Raw genomic sequence first — 22,910 nt, 5'->3', positions numbered from 1 at the left:
TTTCAAGTACAAAACTTTGAAAAAACGTTTGCATGTGAAGCTACCATTTCTAGTGAGAGATTGATATTTTAGGGCAGTGATTATACTGTACAGTTAAAAAAACCCCTACTTTTTCTTCTCTTATATTTAATCACTATAATGTATTTTATCCCCAAAGGTATCAGTTGCATACCCCTCTCTCCACATATTAACGCAGAATGAAGCAACTTTTGAAAAAGCTTGCTCCTTTCTATGCTGACTCGGAAGCAGGTCTCTCTACATTTAATGTAATATATTAGATTGCATCCACCTTACAATGAATTAAAGAAAATATTTGCTGCACAAATAATTCAGTAGCATGTTCTTTCACCTTCTTTTTCTTGGCTAAAAGTGCTGGCAGCCTAGTTGCAAAGGACATGGATAAGTGTCAATAAGTGTGCGTGTGCGCGTGTGAGAGCAAATGTACAGTGTAACCAATAAAGTTTTGCTGTAACTTTAACTTCACTGGGACTCCATGTATTCCAAAGAACCTTTTGTGCCTCAGTGTTCAGTGGGAAGTGATTTGTGTGTGCCCGTAATTATTTCCTAGCAGTTGCCCAGGGCTGTGTGTCTGTCTGCTCCAGCTGCAGCTATCTGGAAAGCCCAGGTAGAAAGCAAAGGGGGACTCCAAGATCCAAGTGCCTCAGCAGGCTGTGAGTGTGAGTGAGCACCCATAAGCCAAACCTGAGAGTGCTTAACCAGTTAAGAAGCTATATATATATATATATATATATATATATTGAATTTGGTACAAGATGGTTGGCAGGAAAGAAAGAAAGAAAGAAAGAAAGAAAGAAAGAAAGAAAGAAAGAAAGAAAGAAAGAAAGAAAGAAAGAAAGAAAGAAAGTCACTGAATTCAAGGATGCTGAGAGAGAGATGTGTGTAAAAAAGTGAGGAATGATATTAAATTGTGACAAAGACAATGCTTTTCAGCCCCCAAGACAGCTCTTCATTTCCTAAACTTATAAATATTTATATTCTTATTTAACAGCAGGATATCAACACAATGAGAATGCAAACAGCATTTGGATGCATAAAACAGATATCATTGGGTTTCTTTCTAATATGATCAAAACACACAAAAAATTACTGGGTCGCAGCTTTGTCCAGATAAATAATGAACTCTGAACAGATTTACTGCAATTCAGTATGCGATTGTTGTTTGCAGGCGATGGAGTTGATCTAAACTGGAAATGTTTGTGAGACTCTGGTCCTGAGTTCTCATTTTGAACGTGCACACGTGATTGATATGTCCAAAAGGAAAATCAAGCAGCCATCTTTCATTGCTGACCTTTTATTTGAATATACTTTTTCCCCCTGAAATTATATATATTACTATGTTTCTTCCACTGGAACAAACCTCTGTTGTTTGGGTTAGTTCAATAATTTTATATGTCTGGTTTAACATGCTGAGATATTGAAATCATTCTTACAATAGTCCCTTACTATCGCTACTCTGTGGAATCATATTTTAATATCACAGATGTGTAATAATTATTTACAATTTCAATTCCAAGGAAATAACTATATAGCAGTTATACAAAACCTAAGCTCAGAATCTTACTTTTTTCTTTTTATTTGTTACGCACAGTAAGAAGAATGGAAAAATGAACCCAGCAGCCATTTTTCACCAGTATATCCTCTCCAAAGATCAATGCTTACATTTCAGTGTTATGAAATCCAACTGTTTTCCTCTGTCACCCTCTTCTGAAAAATGATTTTCAAAGCTGATATGTGCCTGTCCAAAATGAGCTGTGAACCTAAAATGGGAAAGCCAATTTATGGAAATCACATCTGAAGTGCCTATCATGAATAAAGTTATAAAATTGCTATAAACATTGATTTAGTCAACTTTTATTAAAATCCCATTATTAAAAGTTCTAACATTATAGAAAGGAGAGAGAGAGAGAGAGAGAAAGAGAGAGAGAGAGAGAGAGAATTTAATAATAACTTTATTAAATTTTTAAAAAGACATAGTAAAAACTAACAAAAACTAATCTTAAGAGAAAGAAGAAAAAACTGAAAAAAGAGAAAATAGTAGAGATCAAAAGTGCACTTAAGAAAAGAAAAAGAGAGAAAGAACAAAGGAAAAAAAGAATTGACTTCCAACCCTCTTTGCGACAGACATAAGTAACAATATACAGAAATAACGAGAAATGTTGCAAGGAGTCATTCAGGAATAAACACAACATGTGCTAGTGAGAAACCTTTATGGGAAAAGCTGGTTTTTCTGAAATTTGTTGATGGCGTTCTTTTTCAGGATCAGCCTCTTCTACGGTCTTTCTAGGAAACACAAGAATAGATGTTACCTGACACAGAACCAGAATAACTTTGCCTCTGGGCATATTCCAGTCCCTGATCACGGACAAAGAAGTCGAAATTCACATCAGAATTTCTCCTATAGTACAAGCTCTTCAGAGGAGGGTTTTGTTTTGTTTTTTCCTTTTTATACTTGAAAGTTAGGACTTACTTCTATATTTTTTTTCCTGGGGCTCAGATTTTCTTGTGGTTGCTGATGATTATTCTTACTTTCCAGTCACTGAGCTGGTCAAGTCAGCTAACATTTGCGTTAAGGAGGTGTTCAGGAGGGAGCATGCAATGACCTTTTGGCACCCTTTTGGCACAACCTGCATACATGCCTTCCTGGAATTTCACAGCTGCTGGGTGAGCCCCCCAAAAGCACAAATTCTTTAAGGAGGTCCATCCCCCTTGCAAAACACCTTTTCTTCTTTGGATCCAAATAGTTGTTTATTACTAGTTAGCTGCGTTCCCATCTAAGCATATGTGTGCTTCTATACACAGCACTGTTTTGTACGTATGGCTACTCATCTAACCTTGTATCAGCTTGGGAATGCCTATTCCTGATTCCTGATGATGTTGATAAGTGTACTTTCCAACCATTTAAACTGCTAGCATGAAACTGCCTTTCCCTAAACCAGATAACTCATTACAACAGCCTGTGTGATTAAGTCTGCATTGCAGAACAGACAGAAAGGGATATTCAATATTTCAGAAACAAGAACACTGATCTTTTATACAATTCTTCCCCCAACTTCACTTGAACCACTTGAAAATATTCCACTCACACACTAAAATGGCACTAAAATCAATGCCTTATACTGTAGCTAATTACAATATACAGTACATCACCTTGACAGAACAATGCATAAATCACTCTTTTTATCACAACAGGATTGATGTACTTGTGAATGAATTTATGACAAGAGAGTTCTGTTATGAGAATGAGGTGTTGAACAACACTGGAAAGGAAGTTTGTGTGGGATAGGAATATCCTCAATACATGCATTAATCTTACGCATGCCAAGAGACCCTGGTCTCATCGGATGCTCTTTATATGATTGACTTGATCAGGTTCTCCTTTGCATAGATTATGCTGTGAGCTTTAGGGGTGACCCACATTTCTTTGATAGCATGAACCAGAGCTTCAGGAATAGCATGGTTCATGTTCATTTACTTCCAGGGGTATTCTACTCCAACTCAGTCTCAGATCTAGATTGCTCAAGATTGCATTTTACTATTGCGAAACATTGCACGGTGTGTACTTCCTTTATTTTTCAGCAGAACAGAATGAAAGGGAAGCAAGAGTATTTTGAATATATGCAATTTTCTAGGAAATCAGTACCACAGTTTCTAAAAATAGGCTTTCATTTTTCTATGAAATCAGTACCAGGGTTTTAAAAACAGTCTTTCGATCGCAGGAAAGATCGAAACATTAAATTAATCCAATTATCCTGTTGAGATGCTTGACAGGTGAGAAAAAATGAGGATAAATCTTATAAAAGGATGTTCAATAAAAAACAAAAATAGAAGAGGATTGGAAATGTTTAAAGGGCTTGCCTGCTAATAAGAGATCATGTTCAGATGGGTGACAAAATCAAGAAAGCACACTTAGAACCTTCAGGAAAAAGAATGGAATGTTTTGAAATCCCCACCCCCCAAATGATGTAATCTCCAGTGTGGAACATTTTTCACATCCATTCTTGCTCTCCCTCAGCAAGAGGCCTACTCATTTTTACTGGATGTCCACACAGAAGACAGCAGCTTTAAAACTTACTAGAGTAAATACATTTATGCAGAGATGAAGGTAGATGGAAATTCATACATATGTAACAGCTGAATATTATGAGCCAGTTCTAATTCTGGCCTAGAGGCCCATCCTGGGATTTTTGTAGTTTTCTGGATTAATTAGAAATAGTGACCTTTTGTAACCCATTCCATCTTCGGTGAACTAACTATGGCAAGGACAGGAAACGTTTTTGGCTAAGGCCACATGCCCTAAGGATGAATCTGTTGGGGGCCTCACAGTGAGTAGGGCTGAGGCAAGCAGAGGATAGGGTCAGAGTAAAAAACATATGGGGACACCCATTCCCCCTTACCCCATTTTTTTCTATGCCCCCCTTTTTTCTCCCAAGTTGAAGTGTGCTCTGATCTCTTGCAAAGGATTTTTGGAATTGGATCAAAGTCTGTGTGTTCCCCTAAGGGTTCTGGTTGCTCACTGTTAGGCTGTGCAAAGCATTTCATTTTCAATAGTGCTAATTTTAATGGGCATCCCATTTGAAAACCATTTTTCATAGGGTTCAAATTACCTGCATGAGATAATTTTCATATTTAATGAATAGTAGCTTTCCATCAAATTTCAGGTTCTTCCTGTAAGATTGATAGATCAAATTTTCTTTTTTTTAAATATAATTTTTATTGAATAATTTTTTAACAAAATAAAAACAATACAAATATTAGAAAAGAAACAAAGGAAATAAGGAAGAATGGTGAATTAAAAAGAAAACAAAAAGAAAAAGAAAGAAGGAAGAAGAAAGAAGAAAGAAAAGTTTATTAAGATTATAAAGAAGCAGCTTCTGATCTTTTTGACAGCAGTTATAAATGCATTTATATTTTACCCTCTCTCACAAAGGTCACATTATAATTTCCTTCTTTCCATAAATTACCCTTTCTAATCTTTAAACTCATAAATCACAAGTTCATTTTTCTCTTTTTTCAGCAAAAAGTCCATAAGGGGTTTCCAGGCACTAATAAATGTAGTTGTTGATCAACAACTATAGATCATATTTTCCAGGACTGTTTGCAAGAGTCCTATACTTCAGCAGGTAGAAATTCTGTGTATAGTCAGTGACTTTTAACACATGATTTTGAACAAAACCAACAAACATGTAATAATTGTCAGGCCTAGCCCAGAGAACTCCTGGAGACCATGCAGGTTCAATCAGCAAGGTTTATTAGCCAGCGCCTGTTTACAGAAATCTTCTCAGACTGACCAGCAGTTCCCATGCACAACTATCCACTATCTTCTGGAATGTTTAGGGATGCGCCAGCTTTCTCCGCTTATCTCCAGAGCGTTGCCATTTTCACCCCCCTTCCTCCATTCCAGTCCATCACAATAACAATGAATAAAACGTTATGTAAACATTCAAAAAACTAAGCATTCCAAATAAAATGTAAATCATTACCCTACTCTTCATGTAGCCTAACTGGGAGTACATTTCAGACTGAGCTCCCTTCAGTTAGTCGAAGCTTTCATGACAAATCTGTTTATTATATTTTATTCTATTTTTTCCCAAGGTACCTAGTTCTTTTCATTTTTCCTCAACTGCTTTAGAACTTTATAGAATGTAAGATGAAGCGATCATATGTTGTAAGTGTTCTCACAATCCCTAACGATAGGCTACACCGGCTCGGGTTTTGGAAGCTTTAGCTGAAACGATTGGGAAAACAGTGGATTGCCTCTCCCACTGAATTTGAGATATCTGTAGAATAAGATAGATATCTTATTGGCCAAAAATAGGGAGAGAACATTACTGGAAGCATCAGCTTCTGATCAGGCCCAGGGCTTTTTAAAAGTTAAACTAAAGTAGATAAGAAGGAAACAAGTTGATAAGGAAACAAAGAAAAAAACATCACCCAAACCAGATAAAAGAACTTGGGTCTGAGCACAGGGGAAAATCCCCCCAATCCCATCAACAGTTACCAGGCTTGTAAGTTAACAACGCAAGAGTAGCTGCTAGTCTTGTGAATCCACAAAGCAAGAACTTTTGGGGATAAAAGGGGGTCCTGAAGCCCCCCACTCCTTGAGTGGTCTTTGGATCCAGACTTGGTGACTGCTGTCCCTCTAACTAGTGCTTGCAGCCTAGTTGAAAAGAACATGGATAAGTGTCAATAAGTGTACGTGTGCACGTGTGAGAGCAAATGTACAGTGTAACCAATAAAGTTTTGCTGTAACTTTAACTTCACTGGGACTCCATGTATTCCAAAGAACCTCTTGTCCCTCAGTGTTCAGTTGGAAGTGATTTGTGTGTATCCCTAATTATTTCCCAGCTGTTGACCAGGGCTGTGTGTCTGTCTGCTCCAGCCACCCCTATCTGGAAAACCCAGGTAGAAAGCCAGGGGGGCTGACAAGATCCGCATGCCTCAACAGGCTGTGAGCGTGTGAGTGAGTGACCATAAGCCGAACCTGGGATCAGCGTGTGTAATACATCCTTCAGGAAAGGAATGGCTTGTGAAAATATGGAAATTTGCAGAAGTGGCTGTGCTCATGCAATGTGTCCAACTGAGAGAAAACAGCTTTGGAAACCAATCGAAACTGCTAACTGGTCGGACAAAAACTGCCAAATATTTTCCCGTTTCTTTATTAGGTGTAGTGTATGCGATATTTTTTAAAAAAGAAAGTTATATTTATTTAGTTGTTTGTTTATTCATTCATTATGTAAATGTATATGGATACCCATCTGAATCAATTAACCCTAGGCAGTTAACAAGCATAAAAACAAGAACATAGATATAAAAACACAGGGAAAATAAAACAATAAAGGATGCTGAATAAAATATCTCAACAAACAACTAAAACCAAAACACAATTGGGGCTCCATTAACATCCTGACCCTAAAGCCTGAGGGAAGAACCAGGGTTTTAAAACTTCCAGAAAGCCAAGTTATTAGAGGCTGTCCAAACTTCTGCGAGAAATTTATTCTACAGAACTTGATTATCTGGTAATGTTTCTAGATCCATGTGCTCTTAATGAACAACGACAGTAGCAGGTTAAGCAAGCAATTTAGGTAGGCGGTTTCCTCACCCCTCCTGTGCTTCTGCACAGTGGGCAATTATTAGTCTTATAGACAGTCGTTCCTTCAACCAGGATCACAACACAAAATTCATAGTCCTGTTGCAGGCATTTTACCTGTGTTGAACATATGCCTCATCACAGTAATTTTTATCAGTTTGGATAAGGATAGATTTAATTCCATTATATCTGGTTGGATATACCGTAATGGGGGAAAAAATAGCAATTAAATTGTGCAAGAGGGAGAGAACTGAAACTTGCAGTAATATGTTTCAGTATAGACTGTCCCTACAGTATTTAATGTTTCTGGCAATCATTCCCTTCCCTTGCGTTCCATGTTGCTTTCCTCCTCTCCTGAGCCAGCATTCCATGCCACAGAACACGCTCAGTTTTCAATGAGTTGCTTCAGCATTTCACTCTTCAGGCTTTCTGTTGCCATGTTGATCATGGTCTCAATCATTATTGTACTTTTGCAAATAGTGGAGATCCCCTGGCCTTACTGATGCTTCCTTCTTGCTTGTGGGTGGGGCCACTTTTTTCTATTTAAGATCTAGGACTCAAACGCCTGAAACAAGATACTTGGTGTCAACAGAAGAAAACAGTTTGTACCATTTGTTAGAAATTAGCAATTAGGGTAATTCACTATTGACTATAAATATTCTGTATTACAGATCAACCCTTGAAACTGCGATGAAACAGAACTGTCTGCTCTGCCTTGTTTCAATTCTTTTATGGACATGCGGTTGTTCTCAGGATGGTAAGTGATGAAAGAAAAAGTATGCATTGTTAATTTTTAAAATTGTAATAGTTACGAATGAGCTAGTTGTGATGGAGAGAGAGAATATAACTTTTCCCCACACATCTAAGACCTACTATATTACAGGAAGAGAGCTGTTAAGAGAGGAAGTAATAGCAATCTCAGAGTTCTTAAGTTCATTATTTGTTGTTGTTGTGGTAAGATTTTAAACTATATTTATCTATAAAAGAAATTTAGAAGAAACGATGCCATTTCTGAGCATATACATTTGGATTTGCCACATGGGTAGTGACAATTTGTGGCAAATGCTAGTTTGCCACAAAATGGCCCACCAGTGTCCCCTAAGCCATCTGATAAATTCACCTCATGCTGAGAGGCTGAATGGCTCCTGAAGAGAGGGAATTCTGCTTTTGTTTCACCAGAAAGCCTTTTCCATGCAACTCAATTTACTGAGTGGCACAGCTGGTAAAAACCAGCCTTTATCCATTCCACTAAACATCATTAGGAAGGTGGGTTTAACTGCTAGACCATTCGTGCTTTGCTGATTACTGTAGACTGAGGATGTTATATTCTATCTATCTATCTATCTATCTATCTATCTATCTATCTATCTATCTATCTATCTATCTATCTATCATATTTATATAGCCGCCCATCTCACATAAGGTGACTCTTATAAATGGGGCATCTTAGATGCAGCATTTTCCTTGATTGGGGAAAGCAAAGTTCATTTTTTCAGAGAAGCTGGCTTTCCCCCTGTCTTCTCTTAAACTGAAAAGAGTTTGCTACAAAAAAATAAGAAAGGAAAAAAGAAGAGGTAGAAAGAAGGACTGCCGTCTATGAACATCTAGGCTCAGATGATCTCTTGCCAACTGTACAGTTGGTAATGAACCCTGAATATATGTTGAAACTCAGAATCTTATTGAAGGAGGGAATAAGTTACCAGTTACTTAGGCTGAGTCTTTTGGTTGCATTTGGAATTACGCATCTGAGAATGTTGCTTTCCCTTTGGGCAGGAAGTTTTTGTTTTCCTAGGACAGGACTGAAAGATGAATCCCCGCTGAACCCTAGTAACTATTTGGAATGAGCAGGAATCAGAAGTGACTGGGTTGTACAGATCTTTAGAGAGGCACCTGGGTAGGACAGAAATTCCCCTAAGGCACCCTTTTGAAGTAACCTGATAAAGAGTATCCCCACTGATCTTCCTTTGTAACGCAATGAACAAAAGATGAAACAGTGGAAGTAATTAGATCATAACTTTCTGATTTTGAACCCAAAATTCTCTGAATAAACCATTTGTGATATAGTGGAAAACAGAGCTGAGTTTACAAAAGGTACTGAATTCATATGGCTTGAAAGGTTTCTGAATTTGCTCAGAGTAGAACGATGATTGAGCCTCTACAGCAATCCAGGCAGAAAGGGGAAAAGGTGATTTGGAGGGTATGTGGGTGGCAACTCCCTAAACCAAACAGGTATTTTCCTGGGATTGTGCTGCAGCTGCAGAAAAAGCCATACAAGTCCAGGAAAAGTCCAGTTTCTTTAAAGAATTGCTGACGGGTTCTGTGTGAGCATTCATGCAAACCACTCTGTGCTCCAGATTACCTTTCCTCCTTCACATCCAGATCTGTTGTGCAGAGCTTTAGAGGGGCACCTCGCTAAGCCAAACAATCCACTGAAGCTGAAAGATCACCATCATGATTCTTTGACATGAAATTATAAGGGGTTCTGGGGATTTCTAAAGGTGGTCAAAGGCTATGGGTTGCCCACCAAAATGACAGAAGAAGTAAATGTTTGTGGCATATCTAATTACAGTGTGTGAAGAACCACCTCCTGATATTGATTTTGGACAAACTGTAAGTGGTCAGAAGGCCAAGTATCTGGAAGATGAGAGAATACAGTACAAGTGCAATCTTGGCTACATTCTGGAAGGGTCTCAGTGGGTAATATGTGTGGCACCAAAGTGGACGCCTCCACCCAAATGTTTGGGTAAGACGCATTGCATTTGAATATTGTGAGCTTGAAATTTAAATCTAGAATCATTGAAAATAGCCACTGAGAGCAATAACTAAGTAAAAATAACTAAGCATGACTTACAACTATTCAGTGCATGGCAAACTTCATCCAGAATTCAGCTGGATGAAGTCAAATGTTTCCTAATTCCAGTTTCAGTTTGCTGGGTTTGAAGCTGTTTCTTAAAAGTAATACCTGGGCACTCTGAAAAAAGGGGAAGTGGCTTGATAGAATGAACAGCTGCTTTAAAACATGTAAATGTCTCTTGATTTCTTTGGGAGAGTGTTGAACAGCTGTGTGAACTCACTCATTAAAATCACAGATCTTAGACTGCTTATTTTTTCTTGGCTTATCCTCTGTGTTGGTCAAGCTATAGATGTATGAAGAAAAGATCTATATATTATTAATACCCATCTGTAGATCATTTATTCAATGGGAGTGTGTGTGTGTGTATCAGAAAAACTAACCTGGTCCTGTCCAGATGTTTTAGATAACTGATCTCAGGATTACTTGCCATTGGCCATACTGTTGGGACTACTAAAAATGTAAAACTTTAAGCCTCCAGAAGTCACCAGGTTACCTATTCCTGCCCTAGTCAGACTTGGCATATGTACAAAGGAAGTGTAATATAATATTAGGGTTGGACTTTTTAAAAATGATTCATTTGTTGATCAAAAGCTAATATAGAGTTTTATTTGTAAAATCTAAAAATATGAGTTTATATTTTGAGCAGAAACAAGTCAACTAGAAAGTAATAATGGATAAAAGGAGAAGTGCTGAAGTAAAGCATTTCCATAATAAAATTATCATCCTTACGTTTATTTTATTTTTGTGGTAGCACCTTGTATTATCACCAAACAACAGCTTTCTGCAAACAAGCTCATGTTTTCTGATGGTCGAAGAAATTCTCAGATATTCCAGAATGACCACACAGTGCAGTTCCAGTGCAGGGAAGGACATGTGCACTCAGCTCCATTGGTCAGGAAGTGTGTTGATGGGCACATAGATCTTCCATCATGTTTCCTTGGTAAATATATTAACACTGATAGATTTCTATAGAATTATTCAGACATAAAGTACTCTGAAATAATCATACATTTGGGTTTCTGGGAGGATATCAGCTTTACTCTGTTTATGTAGCACATGAGGTTCATATGATAACAGTAATCACTGAGCTTATATTCCATCAAAAAGTCAAATCATGAGGATACATTCTACTAAAAAGTCAAATCAAAATCTGTTTCAGTCATTTAAACCTATTTATGGTCTAGTCCAAAGTGGTTAAATTCAATTGACCTAAGTATAAATTTTGAAGCATAATTACAAAATTGTATAATATCGTATGTTTAACGGTGTGGCCAAACCCATAATTTCTATTGCTTTATTTTGCCCTAGAAAAAGGGAAAAACTGCAGCAAGCCATCTGCAATTGAGAATGGAAATATTAGTACTTTATTGAAGAGGACGTACAGACCTGGCTCTTCAGTAGAATTTGAATGTCAACAATATTATTCCATGATAGGAGAGAGTAGAGCTTTCTGTAATGATGGAAAATGGATAAATGTGCCTCGTTGCCTGGGTAAGAATAAAAGGTAGTGCTTGAACAATTTCGGTGAGCAATTGAGGAAAGTATTTGGATTAATGCATTGCTTTCTTTGAAAAGTAGCTTCTCATTTCAATAGCACATATTTGGGTTAATCTTGTAGATGGCAGCCCTCTTTTGCATATAATTTCCTTCAAGCAATGAATTCACTTAAAGAAGCCACCCTTTTCTCCATCTCTTTCCAATTCTTGAAATGAGAGAGCAATAATACGGACACCACTGACCAAAAATAGTGAAGAATATTTCAGCAATCCATATTAAGTAACTTGAATATTGTGAGAGTAACTTCTCATAGTGATGAAAGTGGTATCACTCATCAAAACCATGAATGGATGCAAACTGCCCCCTTCCCAAAAGAAGGGGATGTAGAGCCCTTTTGGTAGAAAAAGTAGAAGAAAACAGAGAAGTGATTTGCTGCTATACAGGTAGTCCTCACTTAAAGACCACAATAGGGACCAGAAAATTGGTTGTTAAGCAGGGCAGTTAAGTGAAGTGGACCCAATTTTTTGACCTTTTTTCTGGTGATTGTTAAGTGAATCACTGTGGTCATTAAGCAAATCACATGGTCGTTAAACGAATCACATGGTACCCTATTAATTTTGCTTGCCAGAAGCTGGCTGGGAAAGTTGCAAATGGCAATCACATGACCCCGGGATGCTGCAACTGACATAAGTGCAAGCTGGTTGCCAAGTGCCCGGATCATGATCACATGACCGCAGAGGTGCTAGAATGGTCGTAACTTTGGGCACCGGTTGTAAGTCACTTTTTTAGCACTGTTGTAACTTTGAATGGTCACTAAACAAATGGTTGTTAACTGAGGACTACTTGTACTGTATATGTCGCATTTGAAATCAGAGTACTTGCTGAGTTCTTATGTTGTAACTTGTACCTTCCTAATAATAAATGCTATTAATTGGAGCTTAATAGGAAGTCTGACAGAATATTATTATTTCTATTAACACTAGGAATGCCAATTACCAGCATTTCTTCTGAAAGACAGCTTGTATTAACCACCCAATATTTACAGGCCACATGTAGGCTCTGAGCTACCATTTTGCATCCTTCAGAACATTCTCATAAATACGTTACTGAACCTGATACCATTATGACTCTGATTTCCTCCAGAGAGACCTGGAAATGGTAAATTTTTCAGATATGGGTTTTTTTTCCCCTGAACTATTTGGAAAGTAAAATTGGTAAGAATTTGACCAATCATGAATGCGTATCACAGTCTTGGGAATCTCTGTTCAGCAATTAGCAATACATATTTTAGGTTCTCAGAAACAATGACTTCATTATTAAAGTCTTTGTTATTGGTTGTTTTGCTTAATTTAATTATTTACTTTCCCATTATAGATCCTTGTACAATCTCAGTAGATGAAATGAAGAAGCACAACATAGAGGTGAAATGGAGGTCCAGTGAGACTGGATCTCAGAATTTATTCATCCAACATGGTCATTCTATGGAATTTATCTGCAAGCCAGGTTTTGTCCTTGCAACAAATCCTTCCCAATCTTCCTTTGAAATCCAGTGTGATGGAAAACCAGTCATATTGCCTGAATGTAAAGGTAAGTCAAGATCTTGTGAAGTGAAATTTTAAAAGTTGCCCTCCAGGGTTAATATCACATCGTTGAAAGGTAATGATCACTACTTTGTGAAAAGCAGTTAATGAAATTATTTTTGTTGATAGTTAACTACTCTAATGTAACTGCAGTGACTGATTTAATTAGTTATGGAAAACCATTAAAAAACCATTCCATTAAAAAAATGCAGTTCGGGAAGAAACAGAGAAAGAGGAATGTAGTAGTCTGACTGCAAGCTGCAGCATTCAGATAAATATGAGATTTCTTCAATCACAATATTTTGGGAAGAAATATTGCTACTGCTAAGGCACCAGAGCAAGGAGAGAATGAGGACTCTGTGTTGATCTCAAACTTTGGTTGCAAGAGATAGCAACAATTAAGGCAGACTGCTTTGGAGGACTTGATGGTGGGACCAGATCAGAATGAAAGCTTCCAGTGTCAAACCAGATAATCAAGAACAACCTGATTGAGAAATTTTGCCTAGCAAAAGCATTTCAGTATGTTGTTCCTTTTTTGGGGATGGGGGGTGGGGTGAGGATTATGTCAGAAAAGCTCAGATAATTTTGGTTCATAATTCTCTTAACTCCTGAAATTATTTCCCGGAAATCTGGCAAAATTGATCCTGTCAGAAGGACGTTTTATGCCTAAAATGTCTGGGAAAAAAACAACACCCAAACAACTCCTTACCATATCAGTTGATTTTCTCTGCTAAAATTAATGGGAAAGGCATTTAAAGTATAGCCTTGGGTTTCAAGATGAATCAGGGTGATCGTCTAAATTTCAGTTAAGGCAACTGACCATCCAAGCCGAGCAGGTAGAAGCTAAAATATATTTATATTTTATAATATTAAAATATATATATTTATATTTTTCTGAATATAGCCTTAACAGATTGCTGTGTGATCAAGTGCATTTTAAAAGTATATTTCCAGGACTGAAAAAGCTTTGCTTGCCATTTTAGATGTAACATGTCCTCCTCCACCTCAAGTTCCTAATGGCCGGATTAAGGATAACAAGACGGAAAGGTATTTGCCTCAAGAGAAGGTGAGCTACTATTGTGATGAAGGATATAGCCTTTTTGGATCTCCTACAGTAACATGCCTGAAGGAACAATGGACAAAAGAACCACAATGCACAGGTACTTAAGATTTATATCTTCATGATTCTAAAATTAAGGTTAGTTGCCTGACAGTCTGAATGGGGGTGGGGGGAGGTGTCAAAGAAGTCGAGATGGTGGTGGTGATTGTCCTATTTAAGACTTTTAGTAGTAGTGAAAGTATGCCTGTGCAATTTCTGATTCACCGATCCAAATGCAACGGATTTGACATATATTGCAACCCGTTCAGAGCTTTTCTGGAATTGCAAGAAGTAGTGTATAGAAATTACCAAAAGACTGGTCACCCAGATCTGGTAATTAGCCATAAAAAGAGGTTATAGGTAACCATATTGGTTTACTTGCCCATCTTTGCCATATCATGCTTTGTTGTATTCAGTTATAGCTTCCTTTCTTTGGTGCACCAGGAGCAAGATGGCTTCACAGCTTGCATGAGTATGAAAAAGTTTGAAAACAGAGATGTTCCTTTCCAATTTTTTCACACCACTACAAATATGCTCATAATTCGTTTGCTAAAAACCATCAAACCGTCCATCCCAGGTTTTATGGTAATGTGATAATAGAGGAAGCAAGATTTAAGCTTCAAGGCAGAAGGTTCCAGGGATAAGGATAAATAAATGAATGCATTCACCAGGTTTGGAATTCTAATAGATACCATCTAATAATGTTCTCTGTCTCGTTTAACTGTAGAGGCTGGGGGGAAATGTGGTCCTCCACCTCCTTTGGACAATGGAGACATCCTGGAAATTCTGCAGGTTAAATATAACCCAGGAGAAGTAGTGACATATAAATGTCAACTTCATTATAAGATGGAAGGCTCTCCAGTAGTTCACTGTAACAACGGTCATTGGAGTAAAGTACCAACATGTCTAGGTATAAAATACCTTCTAATCCTCCCTCCCTCCCTCCCTCCCTTCCTTGAAAAATAAAGTGCATCAAGAAATGTATGAATGGTTTATCTCTGGAGCAGCTGTGATCACTGAGATTGTCACATTGTCAGAAGTTATTTTTTCAGCTGCATAAAGGTATCTTCAATACTAGGAAGTAAAGCTGGGGAAACAGTCTTACATAGAAGCCCTGGGTGTATTAAAAACAGATATTTAAATTAAGCACAAATATATCAGAGGACTTCTTACTATGCAGAGATGTTTATTCTTCTGGACCCCATATTTTCGCCTTCATAATGTCTCACAGCCCCAAAGACAAAAATACTATCAACATCAGCATTGGTCCTTCTAAGAGTAAACTTGTGCAACTGACTACCTTCTAGCTGTGAAGATGAGCATGCCCATCTAGAAGCAAGGAAGTGGTTATGCTTGCAAGACTCTATAAATGTGCAGCATTATATGTAATATATATATCAACACGTTTTTTTCAATGTTCAGGTTAAGTAAATGCTGAGGTTAGTTGAACCTACATATAGAGAAGAATAATCTAAAAAACGCACAGGATTTGAGTAAACTGTATGTCTTTTCAAGCATTAGAAAACTTTTTCACAACTTCCACGTTGACCCGTCCATCCAGATAAGGACGCCTAAAATGACACAATAGCAATCTTACTGTAATAACTGCTTGGTTACACTGCTTTGAATGGTCAGGAACCCTGAATGCCCATGGTCCTCAGTCACTGAAGACTGTAACAGAGATGCCTTCTATCCTCTATACCTACAGCATGTTTGTTGAACTCTTTATTTGTCCACTTCATATCTAAAAAGTTAAATGATTTGTGTCTTCTGCAGATCCTTGTACAATAACTAAAGCAGATATGAAGTATAACCATATACAGCTACGATGGAAGAAATATCATGCAGAAAATTTGTTTTCAATGTCTGGAGATGAAATAGAATTTTCTTGCAGAACAGGCTTTGAACCAGATCCAGTCTCCCCTCCATTTAGAGTATCGTGTAAAAATGGAAAACTTAAATATCCAAAATGTATAGTTGTAAGTATAATGTAAAAAGAACAGCACACAAATATAGAGAAAGTCTTATGCATACAAAAATGCCTGGCTTTATAATTACTTTGGACTGTGTCCAAATCATGACTGTTTTCATACCTGGCAATTAGCTTGAATCCCAACCTGTAATCTGAGATTCACTTCCAATGTACAACCATTTCATTTTATTCTGAACTTCAAATTATTCTAGTTCCGGTCAGTATGTATTTCTCTTGTTTTCTCTTTATTTTTAATGTTTTATTGATTTTATTGTAATTTCTTTGTTGTGAGCCGGGCAGCATGCAAGTTTTTTTTTAAATTATTATTATTATTATTATTATTATTATTATTATTATTATTGCTATTTTCCCATTTTCTTAAAACACATAAGCAGAATGGGAGAAGGAAAAGGAAAAAAAAACAATAGTTATAATATCATATCTTGATCCATTTTCAAGTCTTCCTCACCTATTTTTGGTTCTGATTACAACGTGGTCCTTGGAAAGAAACTGTACTTCTTTACGCTGCCTTTAGAAAACATTCATTCAAATTAACAAAAAACTAGGGTTTCTTGGCATCTGTCATTGCCAATATTACTTGTGGAGCCCATTCTAAAATATTGGGACAAAATATTTGATTCTACCAAATCTCTTAGCCCTTTCTTAAGATTTCCATTCTTCCTTATATTAACTTCGGTAAGTTTATAACAATGAACAGCATTTACTTCCCCCAAAACATAAGTGGGTCTTGCCCATTATTTTAGTAAGAATCAGGTGTTATTAATTACTGGCTTTATGTCACAGGTTGATGACATAGTTATGGCTGGATGAACTAGATTAATACCTTTAGAAGGTTCATTTTTGTCAAGGGTAGGCCAATATTTATCTATAGGGGCCTGTATTCCCTTATGGATTATCTCTTGGGGGGCAGATACCACTGAGAGATGGAATTAATAGTTAATAAAGAGTATAAAGTCTTGTTTTATCTTAATATAACAATACAATTTATATAGTAAATTATATATTTAATTTATATTTGCATGACCGCCTCTCCCTAAGGACGTTTGCCCCTCCTACCAGATCGGATAGGGTGGGCATAATTCTAACCTCCTCCCTTAAATGTTGCCATCTGATGGGGCCTAGGAATGTGCCTTGTCTGTGTCAGCCCCTCCCCTATAGAATACCCTTCCCCGTGAAGTTTGGCAGGCCTCTGCCCACCTAGCTTTCCAAAAAGCACTTAAGACCTGCTTTTCCCCCAAGTGCTGGGATAGGATGAGATTGGTGAGAGGAACCTGTGGGCTGCATGGGAAAGTTCAGCTATGATGCCAGGTCTTTTCATTTTAATTTTAAATATGTTTGAATTTTACATTTTTATTGTAAATAGATGCTATTTTATTTTTTGGGTCATGAGCTGCTCGGAGTTTGGTACAAGATGGGTGGCTATATAAATGTTATAAATAAATAAAGTCACTAAATTTGAGATAGGACACTGAGAGAGATGTGTGTGAAAAAGTTAGGAATGAGATTCAATTGTAACAAAGACTATGCTTTTCAGCCCCAAAGACAGTTCTTCATTTGATAAACATATAAATGTTTATATTGTTATTTAATAGCAGCATATGAACACAATGAGAATACAAACAGCATTTGGATGCATAAAACAAATACCACTGGGTTTCTTTTTTATATGGTCAAAACATACAAAAATTACTGGGTCACAGTTTCATCCAGATAAATAATGAACTCTGAGCAGGATTACTGCAATTTGGTATGCGATTGTCATTTGCAGGCGATGGAGTTGATCTAAACTGGAAATGTTTGTGCAACTCTGGTCCTGAGTTGCCATTCTGAACATGCACACATGAATGAAATGTCCAAAAGGCAAATCAAACAGCTACCTTTTAATATCACAGATGTATAATAGCTATTTTCAATTTCAATTCCAAGGAAATGTGTATATAGCAGTCACACAAAATCTAAGCTCAGAACCTTACTTTTTTTTTCTTTTTATTCCTTAGGCAGAGTAAGAAGAATGGAAAAATGAACCCAGCAGCCATTTTTCACCAAGATCAATGCTTACATTTCAGTATTATGAAATCAAACTGTTTTCCTCTGCCACTAATGGTTAACTGTACTTCTTTAAAGATTGTATAAGTTCAGTATAATGTAATGAATGTATAAGTATCTGCAAGTTTGTGGGCATTTAACTATTGACATTAATAAATGTCAATCAATAAATGAATGGTAGCTGTTTGCAAAAATGTGGAATAGGCATGTTAGATATGAAAACTAATAGGTTGTTAAGACCTGGAGGACAGAGAAGTCTGTTTAAATTACCAGGAATTTTTCACTAATCTCATGTGTCATGGCATTTTCTCTGTTGAGGGATGATTCCCCCTGTTGCTGTTTTAGTTATGATTGAATCTTTTCAGAATCTTGAATTTGGCTTGTAGATTGAAACAATTGAAGGTTACTTGCTTGAATAGAATCTTGCTTTCAGAGTTTATGTTCTGGTAGTACTGCTGATGATAGCAACAACAGCAGCAGCAACAACAACAGTCAGACTTCCTAATTTGATCTTTGCAAAGTGTCAGATGAGACCAGGACTCTTACAATTAATGAAAGGCAACTTCTTAGCCAAATTTAATTTTTCTTCTGTCCCGTGGTTGTCATTTAACAGTATGGGGAGCAGAGGAGGACCTCAGAAGCAGATTAGGTGGAATTCAGAGAAAGTCTTAGCTCACATTTTCTAAGCCACAGAAACAGGATTTATTGCCTTTTAAAAGCTCTGCTCTTAGCTATTGCTACTGAAGACCTTGGGATGGTTCAAATATTTATCAGTCTTGGAAAGCAAGTGGTTATTTCTTCTTCTGGAGAGTTCCTTCTGAAAAGCTGGATGATTACTTTAAAGGTCAGATCAACCTATTGCGAACTCAATTAGTTGTCAAGTTCATATCTTCATTCCAGTACTGCTTCCTCCTCTCAGTTTCTCAAAGAAAAAAGAAGGAAGGGATCATTGCTGGGAAAAATCGCTTGGAGGTTTTGTGGTTTGGAGGAGCAGTACATTGCTGAAGAGCTATGGAGAGCTGGTTGCTCCCAGTTGCTGCTTTTTTCCTTTGGCCAAGTTTCTCTTCTCAAGGGGTTACTAAGGGAAATGGTTTCTGCTGCATTCATTAAAGGAACAGTTATATTGTATCAGGATTAATGCATTCCATTTAAAAAAAAATTTTCTCTGTAAATGTGTGGCTTTCTGGCAATTTGTAATGGCAGATTCTTCAACAGTATCATAGATGTACAATTCCAAATTCCTCATCAAATATAAGATTATTCACCAACCGATTTGTGAATGGCAAAATACTTTACATTAGCATTGTACATTCATACCAAACCTGTGTGACTTTGCTTCACTTAACTTAAAAAAAAATCCTACAGTTGTAAAAGTTAAATATTTATTTTATCATTTGAACTATTCATTGAGATGGTAATGTTCTAAAACTATATATCAGCCCCTGCCCCCCGCAAATCATCGAACAAGTCCCACTGAACCTTTCACTGTATCAAATTCACTCTGATACTATGCTTTCACACTCATTTTTTTAGTTTATAGGTAGCGGACTATGCTGTCAGTATAGATTATTTTGTTCTAGTCTTCACTCTAGAAGAATTGATTTTATGGAACTCTTTGATATGTCCTGGCCTGCCATTATAGCACGTAACATCTGCATAAGAACTTTAGTCATATAGGGATCACACCTATGGTTCTGTAGCCTTCTATGCACAGCCATTTTATACCCACAGTTTGAAATTTTAGATATTGTCACAGTTGAGATTATGTCAAGATAAGCACAAAAACCATTAGTAGATGCCCAAATTCACTCTGATACTATGCTTCACAAAGAGAGAACAAGAAAAACCTATACTTCAAAAGACACCGAGACTAAAATTATTTTGCTTACATGTATAAGTATAGAGTAAGTATAACTATTTAACAGTTTAACTGATAATTGAAACACTGACCCAAGCATTTATTTATCACTGTTTTTTCTGGCTTTCTGAGAGTTACTGTTGCTGTGTTTTCTTGTTTTCCCCTTTTTAATCAAAAAATTTATATGACATTTGCAGGCAGAGCAAGAGGCAACAATACTTTAAATTCCAGAATTAGGAGAAGCATGTCTCCCATCACTGTACTGTGTCCCTTCCAACAGCATACTGATACCGGGTTTTTATACATTTTTATACATAGATGAACTTTAAATCAAGAGGCCAGTACAAACAAAGGGGAGGAAATCATAGAAACATGACAGAGGGAACATCTGATCAGATATAGCAGCCAAGAGTTTGAGCTATTAACAGTGATTAAGAAAGAGTACTAGATGCAGTGATTCAGGACTTATTGAGATCTAGGCACTTAAAGTCTTGACGACTGTAGACAAGAAGAACTTGAGACAATGCATGCTTGTGGTCATGTAAAGGTCACTATAAGTCGAGCTCCAACTGAGTGACTTAATCTCTTCAATGGTGAGGAAAGATCCGGTAATGTGGAGGATGCATAGGAAAAATAATGGAAAACCAAGGAGGAAATTCAAAAGTAGAAGAATAAAAAGGAAGAAAATATAGAGGTAGTCTTGTTCTTTTCTAAAACCCAAAATGGCCACATGTAAAACAAGGGAATGAGAAGGGGCTTTTCTTTTAAGGCTACAGTAGCATAAAAGTAATAACATTAGCTGGGAAAAGATATAGGAATACAAATCTCCATAACACAAATGGGTCAGGATAAGTCATTCATGGGAAAAAAGAAGAGAGCAAGAAGTGGCCTCGGTTGATAGAGACCATGGAAAGTTTTTAAACAACTAAAGATAGAGGAATGACTTTTTTCTAAAGAGCGTATTTCTGTAAATGTTAATGAATTACCAAGTGATCATGGTCATCCCACAGAGGCAAATCGATTGATAGATTATGTGCTGTCAAGTCAGTGTTGACCCTTAGCAACCAGAAAGACAGATTTTCTCCAGGAAAATCTGTCCTCAGTCTGGTTCTTCAGATCTTCCAAACAGGCACTCATTACCACTCTAACTGAGCCAGTCAATCTTGCTTCTGACCATCCTCTTTCTTTTCCTTCCACCTTTCCCAGCATTGTCGATTTCTCAGGAGAGTCAGGTCTTTGCATAATGTGAAAAGCGAATTATAGTAATCTAATTGGGAGATGAAAAGGGCATGAGGGACTGTCCTCAGGACATCCTGTTCCAGGTAAAACCACAACTGACATGTCAGCCGACACTGGCAAATGCTTCCTTGGCCACAGCTTCCACCTACTCTTTGTGCAGGAGCTGTGAAACCAGAAGAACCCCCAAGTTATGAAACTGCTCTCTTTGGGAAAGCAGAACACATCATCAGTCAAATGTGATACAATCCTGGAATAAGAAGGATATACTTCTGAATTGACAGCCATTCCATCTTGTCTGGGTTGAGTCTCAGCCTGTTTTTCTTCATCCAGGCTCTGACTATGTTCAGGCACCGGAGCAGGCCTTCTGCTGCATCTCCCACTGGACCTAGCATGGAGAAGTACAACTGAGATGTGATCAGCATATTGATGGATGACCCGTCCCAGACGTTTCAAGTGGAAGTTAAATGGCATAGGGGAAACAACCGAGTCCTGGGGCACTCCATGACAAAGCATCTGAGGGTCTGACTTCTCTTCCACCACTAGGAACTGGGTGTGTAACCTCAAGTAGGAGTGGAACCGCTGAAACATGATCCCCCAATTCCCAACCCTTGCAGGTGGTTCAAAATGATACTGTGATTGACAGTATCAAAAGTTGCTGAGAGATCTAGGAGGGCAAAGACAGCTAGGCTCCACCCAAGTCCCTCCACAAGTCTCCCATGAGAATAACCAGTTCCGTTTCCATCTCATACCTCAGGTCTGAAGCCAGACTGCCTTATGACCGGATTAGCTGTTTCCTCCAGAGCTCTCTGAAACTGCACATTACTGCTGACGGGCTTATTTGCCCAACATGTTTCTTGGAATTAACTGTATATTAACATCATACAACAACCTAAGCTTCTCTTAAATCCATTGTTAACAACTTAAATCCTATCAGTACAGGATTCTTCAAAACGTGACAGGATTTGAACCATGATGAACAGAAGATGGGTGGTAAAATTTAGAAACCCCTGCAATGAGATCTCATTAATGCCAAAGCAATTGCCATTCATTTTTTTCCACAGGTCTGATCGAAGTACTAAGAAAGTGACAAAGGTGTACGTTTTATAGTACACAAACGACAATGGATTGATCATTCTCTGTCCATCACTTAAACAAGGAGTACCATTTTATAAAAAAAAGCTAATATTTTTTGTGATGTAATTCCTTATTATTCGGCTGAACAAAATAAGCTTATAAACATTTTTGTATGTCAGTATGTGTTTATTTGTATATTTGCATGGATACACTATAATATCACTAATCATGATAGGTATTTCTCAATAGATTCTCTATCTCATGTAGATCTTGGGGAAACGTGTGGACGCCCACCTCCAGTGGACAATGGAGACATCTTAGAAATGGCCAAGGTACAATATTTCTCAGGTGAAAGTGTGACTTATCAATGCCAAATGTTATGATGGCACAGCTGCTGTTTCGGTATCATATTGTCAGTAGCTATTTTTATAGGCTTTTAAAGGAGCAGCACATCAGACTAAGAAACCAATGCCACATAGGTCAGTACTACATTTATTGTACAAGTCTGCATGTGCTTCCCTCTCCCTCCTTTATCTTTATGTCAACTGTGGAGGGGCTTGTC

At 37.4% G+C, this 22,910-nt stretch overlaps 2 protein-coding genes across 4 annotated transcripts in view; both read left to right on the top strand.

Annotated features, from left to right (window-relative positions):
- Positions 1–1,847, top strand: part of LOC112543089 (complement factor H-like) — a 62,040-nt gene extending 60,193 nt beyond the window's left edge. For all 3 annotated transcript variants that reach the window (XM_088154383.1, XM_088154384.1, XM_088154385.1), the window contains one exon: positions 1,610–1,847. In XM_088154383.1, the coding sequence (XP_088010509.1) occupies positions 1,610–1,629 (20 nt within the window). In that variant the 3' untranslated portion in view covers positions 1,630–1,847. The remainder of the gene's footprint in view (positions 1–1,609) is intronic.
- Positions 1,848–7,779: 5,932 nt separating this feature from the next.
- Positions 7,780–22,910, top strand: part of LOC103055801 (complement factor H-like) — a 41,192-nt gene continuing 26,061 nt past the window's right edge. Inside the window, exons 1-5 of the mRNA XM_088154387.1 lie at positions 7,780–7,865; positions 9,678–9,851; positions 10,714–10,902; positions 11,271–11,453; positions 12,834–13,046. Of these exons, the coding sequence (XP_088010513.1) occupies positions 7,799–7,865; positions 9,678–9,851; positions 10,714–10,902; positions 11,271–11,453; positions 12,834–13,046 (826 nt within the window). The 5' untranslated portion in view covers positions 7,780–7,798. The remainder of the gene's footprint in view (positions 7,866–9,677; positions 9,852–10,713; positions 10,903–11,270; positions 11,454–12,833; positions 13,047–22,910) is intronic.

This window comes from Python bivittatus, unplaced genomic scaffold, assembly GCF_059951505.1.
Source record: "Python bivittatus isolate LINGU-HERP-01145 unplaced genomic scaffold, Pbiv_v1 ctg000700_np1212, whole genome shotgun sequence".
In the NCBI taxonomy this organism is placed as follows: domain Eukaryota; kingdom Metazoa; phylum Chordata; class Lepidosauria; order Squamata; family Pythonidae; genus Python; species Python bivittatus.
The sequence above is the reverse complement of the archived record's forward strand: the minus strand, read 5'-3'. Positions and strand labels throughout refer to the sequence as shown.